Source organism: Anser anser (assembly GCF_964211835.1).
Source record: "Anser anser genome assembly, chromosome: Z".
Lineage (NCBI taxonomy): Eukaryota > Metazoa > Chordata > Aves > Anseriformes > Anatidae > Anser > Anser anser.
This window is the reverse complement of record NC_139723.1, coordinates 11,974,880-11,989,231: the sequence shown is the minus strand read 5'-3', so window position 1 is coordinate 11,989,231 and position 14,352 is coordinate 11,974,880. Positions and strand designations below refer to the sequence as shown.

The window sequence follows — 14,352 nt, the reverse complement described above, 5'->3', positions numbered from 1 at the left end:
CTGTCTTTAAAGTTGTACTTATCTGCAGTGTAAAAGAATATGGTAACTTTTATTAAATTCCTTTGGAGAAGTTACTACTGCTATTTAGAATATTTCTGTTGGCCATGGGCGTATTTAACCCTTTTTTTTTTTTTCCAGAAATCTGCTTTTGCATATGCAATTACAACGTAATACAAAGAATGTATATGGAATGAACATACTACATATAATCTCTTGGGGATGTCTCTGAAATCAAATTTAGTTACAGATAATAAAACGTAACATTAAATTACCGTAATCATGGAGGAACAGATATCATGGCTCATTTTACATTTATTTCCAAGATTGCCACGTAACCGACGATTGAACCTAAGGGCAAATAGGTCATTTCCCCTTGGCTATTTGAGAAAACATTTCTAATACTTTGAAATATGCATATAGCACAGTTCATGATTTCATGTATCAAAATTCTCATCTGATACACTCCAATAAATAAATTAAAATAAATTAATAAATAAATTCTAAGTGAACTGATTGTAAAAGAGCTATATTGTATTAAATCTGTGAAAACAATAGGAAAATTGGGTCGAGCATATAAGAAAACCAGTACTCACCTTCTTTGATCACCTCTTCACACATGCCTTCATCAGCCACAGTTTCTGGAGCTACATTTAACAGCTCTTTCAGTTCCAAATACGATGGAGTCTTAATGGAATCTGATCTGCTGTTGCTGTTTTTGCAGAATTCTAACTCAACAGGCAACATGAAATACTGAAAAATATTAATCACCATAAAATGCTAAGTAAATTTTAAGTTTCTTTTGATATTATTGTACAGTCTAAACTTTTTAAAAATCTTGAAATAGTTAATTAAATTAAATTATTTCTAGCCTGATCTAAGAGCTTTCAGGAAGGAAGTCATATGACATGTATACAGCATACACAAAGCTTTGCTCAATATACAGAAAAATGATAGCATACAGAATTTCAAAAAGAGCCAGTGGAATAAGAAGAGTAGATCTAAACTTACAGTTACAAATCAAGTAAAATCCTCATTTATTTAATTGAAAGATTATTTTGATAGAATGTTGTAAAATGGAGAATTTTTTTTTTTTTTAAAAAGAAGCCAAATCCCAAAACACATATTAGAACTTCCCATTTTCTATGGGCATATTGTGGCATTCTGTTCTGGTTCCTTTTTATTCTTAGTGTAGCATTGCCTACATAAAACTATCAACACATCAGGTTCCAGTAGAAACAGATGATTAGAGTGGAGATTCTTAACAATGGTATTCAAAAGTTAAAAATATACAAATAATACTAGTGTTTTTCTAATCTCAGAAACAGGTGAGGTTCAAATATTTAGCAAGTATGAAAAAAAAAATTAGTGAAATGACTTGCAGATGACACACAAACTGACCACTAACACAATAATTGGCAACAAACAACATCATGATACCTCTTTATCATTTAAAGTTATTGTACAGAAGGTCTCTTTAATTGCCTGCAATTCTTTTTTATTCTCCTGCATCTCCATTTCATTGTGAAAAGTCAAGAGTTCCCTTTAGAAGATCAGAAAACAAAGCAAGTGATTACTTCAAATCTAAGACTGAAATCTAAGACTTTATATTCAATAGAAATTTGTCTAATTGTATCCCTTTGTGTATATGCATCTCCCTGTGTGCTCTGTAGGTGATTTAGGCTCCCACCATAAGAGGTCTGGTGGCTTTGCTGGCTGTGCATCAGCAGATCACATCTATTTCTGTCAAAGTCCACACTAGCATTTTTTCTCACATTGATTGGTATTTCTTAAAAGTTATTGTGGAATTTGAAGCATGTTCTCTTCGTAGGATATATATATACAGGTTAGACTAGATGATCTTAGAGGTCTTTTCCAACCTATATGATTCTATGACATTTACGAAACTCTACATGTGCGCAGAGTCTTATGATCAGAACTCACTGGAAGATCAAAGCTCATGTTTGAAAAAAAAAAAAAAACAGGAAAATAATCACAGTCCTCCTTGTTCTATTATTATGTAGGTACAGTTAAGTCATTTGAATTCTGTTTTGCCTTGCTTGTGAATCATGCAACCCTGTCAAGTGCAAAGGAAGTTATACAAGTCATCCAGACATGGAGTAAATCAGCAGAAAATTTAGCCAGACTTTATGAATATATATACACAGATTAATGTATTACAAAATACTGGGTACATTCTGAATATGACATATATTTTGATGATCCATTTTGTTCAAATCCCTGACGTAAGACGCCATTCAATTAAATTCAATCAAACTGACAATATGAAAATAAGGAAAGACAGAAAAATAATTAATATTTGACCCTGAAGAACAGTGGGCTAAAAGAATGGATTTACTGACTGCACAACAGAGAGGAGGAGAAAAAGGAACACAGAAGCATGTGTAAAATCCTGGCCCAAGTAAATTTAGTGCCATTTTACTGACAGGAAATCAGTCAGTGAGTACCAGGTCTCCTAAAGACAGACATTTTTTCAGAATTCCAAAACTAAAATCCTGAGCATATTTAATACTTGCAGAATATAAAAATGACTTTATTTCATTTATTCACTTTTCTTAAATAGTACATATAAATGCTATCCTATTCATTTTTTCCTATGAAAGAAGAAAAGCTGAAGTCTTTAATTGTTAAATTAGTTAAAAAGCATATGAGGTGTTAAACTGCTAACTCACAAGCTATTAGTTATGTTTAATATTATATAATTTGTAGATACCTAAAAATGTTCTCTTCTCTTAAATTCTGACCTTCAGAATCTGAAAGAGGATCTCTCACTAAAAAAAATTTTAGTCTGTCCAGAAGTGCAGATGAATGTGGAAGCTTTTTATGGTAGTTTTCAAGATTATCAACAAAAATAAGTTCGTCTCCAACATGTAAATCTGAAGAAAAAAAAAAAGAAAAAATACATTGTCAAACAGTATAAAAATAATTACAATGATCAGAATAAACAGAACTGTGAAGCAGCTGTCCAAATGCTATAAATATTAGCAAAACAATAACTATTTCTCAGTTCAAATATTTTAGGATTTTTAAGTTTTATATGGAACCCAGTTTAGATTTCCATTTGTTCACCTGATAAGCTTTGGTTTTCTTTATTTTTTTTTCTTTTGTTTTATGTAACACCTGTTAAAAAGAAAAGCTACATTCTTTTCATTTTCTTGTTTGCACTACCAAGTATTATAAAGGAACTTTTAAGGTAGGTTTTGGCTGAGTAACTTAATTCAGAGAAATTCTGGACAGGTTCATATATTTCAAAACGCAGTGAAGCAGTCTCTTCATAGACATCTAAATGCGAATGTGGATTCTCTAGTTCTGCAACAATGATAAATTTATTGAAAAAAGAAACAGACAAAAATATAAATGATTATGATTTCAAGAAAGATGAAATTATGGAACTCAATTTATTTTGAATTTAACATTAACAGGAATAACTATGAAACACTTTAATATGCACAGGCTGGTAGAAAAAAATACCACCTTGCACTAATAAAAGAAGCTATTTTGAATTAAAATATTACCTATCTCTAGGAAATACATATTTTAAATTATCATTTCAAATTCTGTATCATGTTCTTTCTTAAGTTGATATTATCCTCTTTTTTCATTACAGGTTGTCAAGAAGGTATGTCACATCACACATAATATTCCACTTCTAATAACTTTTACCTATCAGTAAATTCCTATGTTTTAGTATTCACTGTATGTTTAGTATTCACTTCATGCCTTTACTGAAAATTAGCTAGTTTTATGCTGTCAGCAGACTAGTTAGCATTAACTAACAGATTCTCAGTGACCCAAAATAGCTTTGAAACCTTTCAAAATCATGGCTTTAAAAAATGTTAGAATAAACATTTTCCACAAAGATGAGCCTTTTGCTACCATTTCCTTCTTTAATGCAACAGTAAGTTAGAAAAATGGGTTGCGGTAATGCAGTGGTTACACTGATAGATTATTATTGAACTGTTAATTTAATAAACCTGTCAACAGAATAGTGAATAGCTTGATGTTCTCTTATAAAAGGAAAATCTACTCTCTTTATTTTGCCTACTTTTTCTTAAACAAAATAATGATCTGTAACCTCAGAGAAAAAAAAGTTTTATGAATTTTCTTATTTTTTTCTTTCAGTCCATGGAAATTTAGCTCTCTTGAGGTTGTTTCTAAAAAGCAAGAGCTAAGACATGGGAAAGCATCTGAATTCTTTTTATTCTCTTTGTAAACACATAATATAGACAGCTTTATTAATTATGAAAATATTTTGTAATATACCACCTAGCTCTGGAAAAAAATCAGGTAATTGCTTAATGAGATGAACTAAGATTAGTTTCAATTATTAACTGCAATACAGATTCATTATTGATACTGTGTTCAAAGTAAATGTTATCTTGTACAATATTGCATTAAGAACCACTTGCATCCTCTGTGCCACTGTGGAGCAAAGGCCTTAGTAATTGATTAAGTTACTTTCTTTTCCTAAACAAATCTAATTAGTGGTGGACAAACTATGTAAAATAAACCCGGATAGTTCATAGTGTATCTATTTGGGCACTACCAACCAGAAAATAGTCAAAAACACTAAGGAACACTATCCAGTTTGAAACACCTTCATCCAAGCAACAAAGCAGAAACTGCTTACTTCTTTCTCTTCTTGCTATGGCAAAAGAACATGCCTCAGGAATATAACTTTATTGAAGTACAAAGGATCATTAGCATTTTGACCAATGCCTAACAGGATCTGTTTGTTGTGATACTTTTGGTACAACTTTTGCCATATGCTTGATCGGCCTGAAACTTCTTTTGGCTTGTATCTATCTTGAACTGTTAAGCCCTGCTTCTCTAGCAAATAAATCTCTATTAAATGGCAAAGAATGTGATCACTCAAATGATCTCTTCAAATGAACAAAATGCGAAACACACAAAAAACTTTTAGAAGTTAACAGGCTTACTCTGTAAACAGTTATAAGACAGTGAATCAAATACTTTACCTTGCCATTGTTCTTTAAGTTCAGAGGCACAGTCAGCCTTCAAATATTTGTCTTGAGTTGATTCTTCCATACAGATATTCTTATTGAGTAAATAAAGTTCTTCTGTGTCAGTCTGAGAGAAGGGATTTGAACTTGGAATAACTTCTATCAATTCATTATTACTATGGAACTCCAGAGAAGTGATAGGTTTCCTAAAAAGAAGAAAAAAATCTGATACTTGAGCTGCTGTAAGAACACTTTCATAACTTCCTTGCTTCCCAAGTGAATCGATGGCACTCAGAAATATACTCTAAGAATTTTGATAGTCACTGTATTTGGTGAGAAAGATTGGAAATTACAAGTTATTACCACTACTGAAATATAAATCCAAAGTTCAACCTCTCTACTCTCAAATTAGTTTTAAAACTTCCACAAGAAAAAGCCCTTTAAATTCACCCTCAGCGTGGAATTGAACAAAGGGTAATGTTTGAAAAATAAATCATCAAACCTATTGATGTCATAACACTTATGACCAAGAATCTGATGCGTTAAAAGTATATTCATGTTTCACATGCAGAAATTGCAAGCATAGTAGGAACTGCAGGAGGTGAAATATGGGATAAATGAAGAAACAAAACCATTTCATTTTCCTGTCACTTTTCACACCAATTTCATTATTACTGCTATCTGTCAGGGAGAAAAAAGGTTACCAAATAAATAGCAAAATTATTTGACAACAGAAAGTCGTTGTTCTATGCTAATTATACATTTGGATAAAATATGTGTAATTGCTATTTAAAATATGCCCCTGTTAATGCTCCATTATCCATATGAATTGATTGAACAATAAATGACTCTGACTGATAGCGCTAACATTTCTGAAATGGCTGACTGAATAATGAAAATTGTTCAATGCTATTATCTTCGCTATTCAGCATATAGCTGTAGGCCCTTTAACAAAATCCAAATTAATACAGTTATGCTATTTTGGATATTTCCAATAGCATTGTAAGAAAAACAGAAAGTAATTAATATTTATGAGATTCCCACAAAAATGGCAATAAAAGCTCAGTTCTCTAGAACAGGACCAAGACACTCATGCTAGGTGTCAATTTAAGATATTAAACTCCCTAGTCTTGGAAGCTATTTGGCATTTTTACATTGTTCAAGCACTAGTACTCTCCAACCATCTTATGAGCACCCATCATCTTCTTTAGGTCTGCAAGAAAGTAAGAGAAGCACATTCAATGGGTAACTGCAGACTTCTTAGTTCGAGTGCCTTGCCCAAAATCACACTGATTTTTTGGCAACAGCAAAAATAGAATCAGTTCCCTAGGCAGCATTTGATTTCTTTAACCAAGGTCCATGAATTACATGAGAAATTACATTATTGGGAAAATATCCAGTCTTTTATGATCATTAACAAATGATTTAAGGATTATACAGATAAACACTAAGGCAGTTAAATGCCCTTTTAAATTAGGGGTAAAGATATTTTTTTTTCCCAGAAAACCTCCCATGTATGTGCTCTTTATTCTAGTTTTCTTCTCTTGTAGTAACTATTGTTTTAAAAAACTATGAACTTCCCCTTCAGATAGTACCACATCTACAAAAATCACCTCTCCATTGCTGCAACAGAGGCAGAATTGCATAGACAACCACATAAACCAATGTACAGCCCTGATGCATTCTGTGAGCATGATCATTTCTGTACTGTGAATAAGCAGAGGTTTACGTACAAAAAATAAAATAAAAATAGTATGTAGCAATACAATTGAAGACTGTAACATAGTGAAATCACAGAAAATGACACTGTAAGGTACTGGCAAGCCTGGTGCTAGCATTTTGTCTGTATATATGATTGCTTAATTACGTAACCACAACTTTTCTTCACACCTTTTTTTTTCCCTTTCTTTATTTATCTACAGACTTGAAGATAACATAGATTTTAGATTGGCCTGTAAAACCGCTAGTGTAATTTCTCTATGTCTTTCATATTGACAAACATTTGCGAGCAGAACTATACACAATTTACTGGTTTCACAGAAAAAATATTTTCTTTCATGTCTTATGTATGCTGTACACGCCACGTTGGAAACCTGTTTTCAAAATGAACTCTATTTCTATTCTATCTTCTATCTTTTATTGGTATGATATAAGCTGGATTTTTTTCTGTTGCTTTTTGCTTCTTTTCAAAAGTCTATAAATAGTGTTCTTTGGATAGCTCTATCTCCATTTATGAGAGATACCTGCCTTCTTCAAGCAGGGGTGTGGAAAATGTCCTCGTGGTTTACTTTCACGGTCATACACAGACTTCAGGGACTTTCTTCAATGTCAGAAATAGGTTACAAAGCAATTATAAAAATGAGACAAGGAAGCACAGAACTCCATAAAAATATAGTACTACTTTTAGCGAAAAAGATATCTTTAAGCTGTCTGTTAACAGAGCTCCAGTGCGCTATTCGCTTGCTACCATTAGAAAACATTTTCATATTCTATTATCCTCATTAGCTTATGATTCACAAAGCACCTGAATGACATCAAAGGAGTCATATATCTTTGCAAGTTAAGGTTACTGACTTTTCCAGGAAATCCTCCACAGATAAACTTTTCTTCCACTGATCCAGCACTGAAATAGCAATTGTGTTCTGTGTTGATGTAACTGAGACATAAACAGAGAAAAAAATCACACAAAATATTGTTTTTTTATCTATACATATAGATTGGAATGGCTAAACTATAGCTCCTATGCACAGAAGAAACAATATTTTTCATTAGCAACAGTAAATGAAAATAAGCCAGAAAGATGCAAGTACTTAAGTCTAAAATCATACATCTTTCCCTCTGTGCTTGGAAATCCCCACCTTTTCCCGTATCTTGAAATTTCAACATCATCTTTCGAGCTTCTCCCAATCAATCGGATTTTAGTTACTTATCTACAAGCAATATTTTTCTTCCATAACAGCCTGTCCCATGACATGCTATACTGTATTTGATTAATTCAGCAGCTTTACAGATATTCCCACAAACTAAACAAACATCACCCTCATTTATGGTACCATACACAAATAAATATCCAATACCCATCTGTTCCTACTTAGACAACTAACGAATGCTACCTTCAAATGTTATGTGACCTGGTATACTGATATGTCTGGAAGTATATTTTCCTCCTACCAGACTTCAGCATATTATGCCCAAACACAAGATTTTTTCTAATCCACAGAGAATTTAAACTAAAAATTATATAACATACCTCTAGTCCATGGCTTCCTATACTTATCATCAGCAAAGAGTCCAGTCAGATGACACTTTTCATGTTGTTGCAAACAGGGAGGAAAGCATAGTGATAATCTACAGATGGAAAACTTCTGCCTTGCCATGCTCTGCACAAAAAGAAGGCATGTGGTAAGATTATGAAACATACTTCTATTCTTCTTTTGGTGCACTTGCTCTTTAGTCCCACTGTATCCAAGTGTTTACTACTAAAACATAACATTTTATATTTAAGTTCTTTTTTTTTTTTGGTAAAACTGACATACAGTCCAAACTAAGAGAAGATATTAACATTTACCAGACCTGATATTTAACTTTTAATCTACACTTCTGCACATGCAAAACTTGGCATAAGTTTAGCTACACTTACCTAAACTTATCTTGTGCAGTTACAGGTGCTTATCATCACACTTGTATTGGCCTCCTGAACAGGCACATGTGTGTAAGCTGGCTAGCACCAATTTACAGTGACTCCTACTATTGCTGTTTTAAGTGCTCAAGTATTCTAAAGCCTCTCAGTTTTCATGTGACATTATCAAGTAAAAAAAGGCCTATACAAATCATTTTATCTTCATTAAAAATAACAGGGGAACTTGGCAGTAATTAGCTGAATTCTAGAATTAAATAGTCAACACGGCAATTTCAGTGACTTTTCATTCCACACCACCTTCAATAAACCGACCAACAGTTCTTTTGTCACAAATGCCCATGTGCAGTACTGTATGAATAACACTGAGTTCCAGAATAATCAGTGAGTTTAGGAAGCAGAGAAAAATAATTCTTATATAGGGGGTTGAATTTATTAAGTATATTGTTTAGGAATAAGTAGTGTCCAAAATTCTGGGGTATAAGGGCATATTGGAAAAGATAAATAGCTGTAGAAGCATGTAGAGTGTCATGAGTGAGACTAGAAGCCCCTCTCTACTTCTAAGTCCACAGCCTGACTTTAGCTGTGTTGCTTCAGTCGTAGAGATGTCCACCCACTTCAGCATATGCTGCCAAGCCAGTTACAGTTTGTACAGTCAGACGTTTCAGATGATAAACTAAAGATAGTTCACTGACTTGGATTACTGTCAGAAGAACTGTGCTCTCAGCCACACTTTCTGAAACCTTTTTGCATAGTTAGAGAGTAAGTGGAAAAACAAAACAAAACAAAACAAAACAGGCCTGGGAAGCAACATGAACAAACTCAAGTCACTTCTGTCAAAGGTCAGCATTACCAATCCTTTTTCCTTTTCAGTTTAATCATCTGTGGGATACTTACAGTTCCCAGAACTGTTAATGGCAATTAATTTTAACAAAAAGGCAAAAACCCACTGCCATTATACTATCTTTTCTTTAGAAGGCTATTGTAAAAATTCAATGAAAACCATATTCATCCAGTGTATTCCCTTTTGCTTAAGGCAAAAGGTGATGTTAATTTAGGGATCTCCCCTACTAATTCTGAATGAAGAAAACAGAACCAGACAATTGGACCTACATGCTACATGCCAGTGGCCATACACCATCTTGAATAATCTGTATTGAAGTTACTGCTAAAACTGCCTTTGTTGTCAAATAAAGTACAGCTAATGCAGTTCCTGCCACAGATCACAGAACAGAGCTGATGATAACCTTCCTCTTCATCAAAACAAGCTATAAGGATTGTGACACAACAGCTTCCGAAGAACTCTGAGGTTATAGAAAAATCAGCTGCTGGAGTTTAAGTAGAAATTACTAAACAAGTAAATGCAAGCAATAAATGATGGGGATTAGAAAGAAATTGTAAAGACCAGTGTGTAGTTTTACTGAGGATAACTTTAATTTAATGGCCTATAATTAAGTTTGTTTTCACTCACTAATGTTTGGTAAGTAAAACAAGTATATCCTAGGGCTATCTTCACAGATGGTGGCCTTGTAACATGCAAACTGTGCATTTTACGGAATATGTTAAATGAATGTTCTGAGTGTAAAGGTTAACCTGAATTAGTTCCCTTTATAGATTCTGCTACTACTTAGCTTTTCTTGCCTGTCTTAAATATATAAAAGTGCTTTTAAAAGACAGCATTAATGGATATATCATTTAATCAATGTGTATTTATTCATATTTCTTAATGTACAGTTCCCTGTAAATTTCTGTTTTACCAAAAGACAATATGTGCATTTTTATAGTTCCATTCGGTTTGCCTATACTGTCAGTTTAAGACACAAGGGAATGCTGAACTGCTAAATTACTTTGTAATTACACCTACAAAACTCAGCAGCATGAGGAATCTAACCCTTGTGCCTGTAATGACTGAAAATCACAGAATATCCCGAGTTGGGAGAGAAACACAAGGATCCTTGAGTCCAAACCCAGGCCTCAAACAGGACCACCCAAAAACAAGACCATATATCTGACAGCACTGTCCAAAGGCTTATTCAGCTCCAGCAGGCCTGGTGCTGTGACCACTGCCCTGGGAAGCCTGTCCCAATGCCTGACCACCCTCTCGGTGAAGAACCTTTTCCTAACACCTAGCCTGAGACCCCTTCCAGAAACAACCTATTTCTTCAAAAAAATATTTAAACTGGGCGGTTGGAAAAAGTTTGTCCGGGATTTATAAAAATGTGCAACAATAATTAAGAGCAGGACTCCACACCCAGCTCAGCTAAACATGTGCAGCAATCAGTTTGATACTCCTATCAAATTCCAGCATTTCCTAAAATTGGAACCATTAGGCAACTGCACTTCATGTAACAGATGTCTGAAAAGTCCATTTAACTATCAGGTACCCTCTAGGAGGACGGGAGAAGCTAAGTACAAGAGTGGAACGAGAAGCTGCAGTTTTAACACATCACAGCCCTTGCGCAGTCAGATCCTTAATACCTCAAAAAGTATGACCACAACCATTAACCCCTTCTGGTGGTATTAAAGAGCTAGCAGCCATTCAGCAGGTCACTAAACATTTATCTTCTACCTCTTCTCACTTGTCCTGCTGTCTGCACTGCCTGACTCCTCAAAATTCTGGCAAGAAAAGGCATGAATCTAATTCTTCTGTTTTCCACAATGGTCTTTTACACGTTTTGCTAACATACCTCCTTTTTATAGTTACATATACCACAGAAACACCTTAAGTTCAAACTGAATGGAACTACTGCAGGAAGGTTTTCACACAAATGTTGAAAGACAGATGCTACATCCTAAGAAAACACTAAGAACGTGCAAAGGTACTATATGGAACAGTTTCTGCACTCTGTGAAGAGGGATGTGGGCAAGGTATTTCATAACATGGATCTCAGTTTACCCACAAATAGTATCCCGGACCAATTCTGGGTTGCATTTCTCCAGCTATGTGCAAGGACTACTTGTGAATGTACTTGCACTCTCCCTGAACGCTTGAAGACATCATGTCTTGCTACTTCATTCTTCTCACACACTAGAAATATCCCCTCCAGGCAAAGCACCACTCTGCTGGAGACATCTTTAAAAGGGCACATATCTTTTCTTTGAAAATGTAAATAAGTAAAAACTCAATTAGGTAAGACATTGCACCAATTGATAAGCACTTGGTAACACCGCATGGATGTAGACAGGAAGGAAAACAGCACTTCATAATGCTTGTATGTTATTAAAGAATCAATGTTTTTATAGCCAAAAGATTCATTGCATATGTCAAAAACATCTGCTTTCCATGAAATTTAAATTTAATCTAAAACATTACAAAGAAATACTCTTCCCTACCATCAGTAGGAAACACAGTGTTTTGTAGCATTACCCTAATGCATATTAAAGTAGCTGAAAAACTGGATTAGCTCCCCAAAAGGTAATTAATTTAATTTAATGCATTAAAAGCACAGTGTGCGCTGCAAAGAAAGCTCTGAGCAGGAAAACTGGCTAGGAAACACAACTGTAAATGCAACAGACAATCAAAAAATTGATTCTTTTCAGTTTTGGCAAAATTGTACTTTAAATTTCTATTAAAAAACTGTAATCACTGTTATTCCAGTAACAATGCAGTAAAACAACCTCACTGAAACACAATTTCTAAGAAGTTAGTTCTCTACATTTTTAATGTATATTAAATCTTTTCTTCGATTACTGCTCTTTTTCTTTCAAAATATTAAGAGAAATAGTAAAAATGTACCTCATATAAATAGTCTGTTGAGTGATACTTTAAAGCTGTGAACATCTTTCTTGTTTTGTGATGCTTTCAGCACTTCAGTTGTCTAAAACAAATATAGAAGATGGGTTAAAAAGTTCTTATACCAAAGTGTTGAAAGAGAATGTTGGAATTAAGGTTCAACAAGAATAGCTTCCTTGACACTTCCAAAGACACTTGATTTTAATCCAAAGAAGCTGGGCTTTTTTTTTTTTTTCTTTTAAGCTATACCTCTTGCTGTGTGTGCATTTCACAGAAAACCTTACAACCCTTCAAGTGAATGTCACCAATAAAGATTCTCTCCCCTAGCCAACAATTATGAGAACTGAAATGATTCTATGAAATTTTTGTGGATTTTAATTAAAAGAATGTAGTTCACCTATCTAAATTGCTAACTTTTCACTGATTCCTGTAGATATGAGGGGACTGTTTTTCTCTCCTTCAGTTTTACAAGTGCTCATCATATGGGCTAGCTGTGAGCAAGAGGTCCTGACAGAACAGCAGGGCTCTAGATTAACCAATGCTTCTGATGGCAGCCAGGAGTCAGATGAAAACTACACCAAGACGCAGATATGCTGTGAGTGCTCAGGTGTTTATTAGGTAAGAGTATGTGTTCTAAATTAAAATTAGGTAGCAGAGTTAAGGGTAAAGTAAGATAAGTCTATCCAAAAAGTGAATGATGTAAATGAAACATAACAAACATGAATTGTAAGGCCATAAGGGAGACCTGGGATGCAAGGTTGCCAGTAGATATGGTATTAGGCTAAAATTGCCTCAATAATGGTGTCAGAAAGAGCAAATTTGGGTATGGATGTAACAGAATTGGGAGCAATGAGGAAAAGTAATTAAGGGCTGGCTGCTTACTTGAAAGCAGTCAGGACAGTGAAAAGAAGTGCAGGGAAGGCAAAAGGCTGGTTTCAGGAGAAGGAAAAAAACCACACACAACACAAACAAGGAATAAGGCATAAAATCAGATGTGAGAGGAAGCAGAGGGGAATCTTCTGGTGGAAGGAAAATGGATGCCCAGAGACAGTGGAAAGCATACCAGTGTACCAAAACCTTGGAGATGCTGAGGAAACCTCCAGACAGCCTGCTGGACCCTCCATCAAGTCCAAAAGACTTGGTGTGGGCGGGTGAAGTGAGAGGGAATGAACTTGAAGGGGGGGACAGATTTGTACCTTAATACTAACAGCAGAAGGACACGCAGTGGAAGTGCAGCTTTGGGTACTAACGTGTATTGTTTACTAAGAATTCTCTGTAGCAATGTAACTGTGCATCAACTAAATACTAAGCCATAGGATTACGACTATCACTTGCACTGCCTGTGAATTAATGCTGCAAAGTAGGAGAGCGCTTAACAGCCACTTTAGTTATGACTGGCTTAAGGGTGTGCCAAACAACCAACATCATAACCATCTCAATCGGGTATGCTGTAGTCACCAATTTAACCAGATAAAGCAGGGCTTAGTCTGTGAGGGAACGAGGAGCTCTAAACTTATTTAAAACCTCGTAAGATTTCAAAGAGAAATAATAACACTGTAGGAGAACACAACCCTGCATTGCTCTCCCTTCCCCTCACGGATCCCCTCAGGGTTCGCCGCTGGGCGCCAGCGCGGGCGGGCTGAGGTGGAGCCCCGGCCTCTGCCGCGCGGGAAGCGCGCTCCGCGCCTCTGATTGGCTGCTGGCGGGGAGGCCCCGCCCCCCCGGCCGCCAACGGTCTGCCCTCGCGGCCGTGCCTACGTGCGGCGGGGCGCGTGCCCGCGCCGGCGCTGGGGGCGGGCTGAGGGGGGCGGGCGCTGGGGGGGGGGGGCCGCTGAGGAGAGGGCTGAATGATAGGAAATCGAAACTGGAAGGGACCCATAGGGATTATCGAGTCCAACTCCTGGGTACCCAAAGGACCACCAAAAATAAAATAATAAATTAAAAAATCTGACCCAAATGTCTGACAGCGCTGTCCAAACACATCTTGATCTCTGGCAGGT

At 35.5% G+C, this 14,352-nt stretch overlaps 1 protein-coding gene across 2 annotated transcripts in view; it reads right to left on the bottom strand.

Annotated features, from left to right (window-relative positions):
* The window catches only part of SHOC1 (shortage in chiasmata 1), a 48,404-nt gene extending 34,307 nt beyond the window's left edge, over positions 1-14,097 (bottom strand). The window contains exons 1-8 of one of the 2 annotated variants that reach the window (XR_014577163.1): positions 13,549-14,097; positions 12,356-12,437; positions 8,233-8,362; positions 7,557-7,638; positions 4,998-5,188; positions 2,732-2,894; positions 1,438-1,540; positions 594-750 (exon numbers count right to left, since the gene is read on the bottom strand). Coding sequence is in view for 1 of the 2 variants with exons in the window: in XM_083819132.1 (XP_083675258.1) it covers positions 594-750; positions 1,438-1,540; positions 2,732-2,894; positions 4,998-5,188; positions 7,557-7,638; positions 8,233-8,362; positions 12,356-12,400 (871 nt within the window). In the remaining variant the exon portion in view is untranslated. The remainder of the gene's footprint in view (positions 1-593; positions 751-1,437; positions 1,541-2,731; positions 2,895-4,997; positions 5,189-7,556; positions 7,639-8,232; positions 8,363-12,355; positions 12,438-13,548) is intronic. The other variant, XM_083819132.1, reaches the window with a different exon arrangement.
* Between the last annotated feature and the right edge of the window lie 255 nt (positions 14,098-14,352).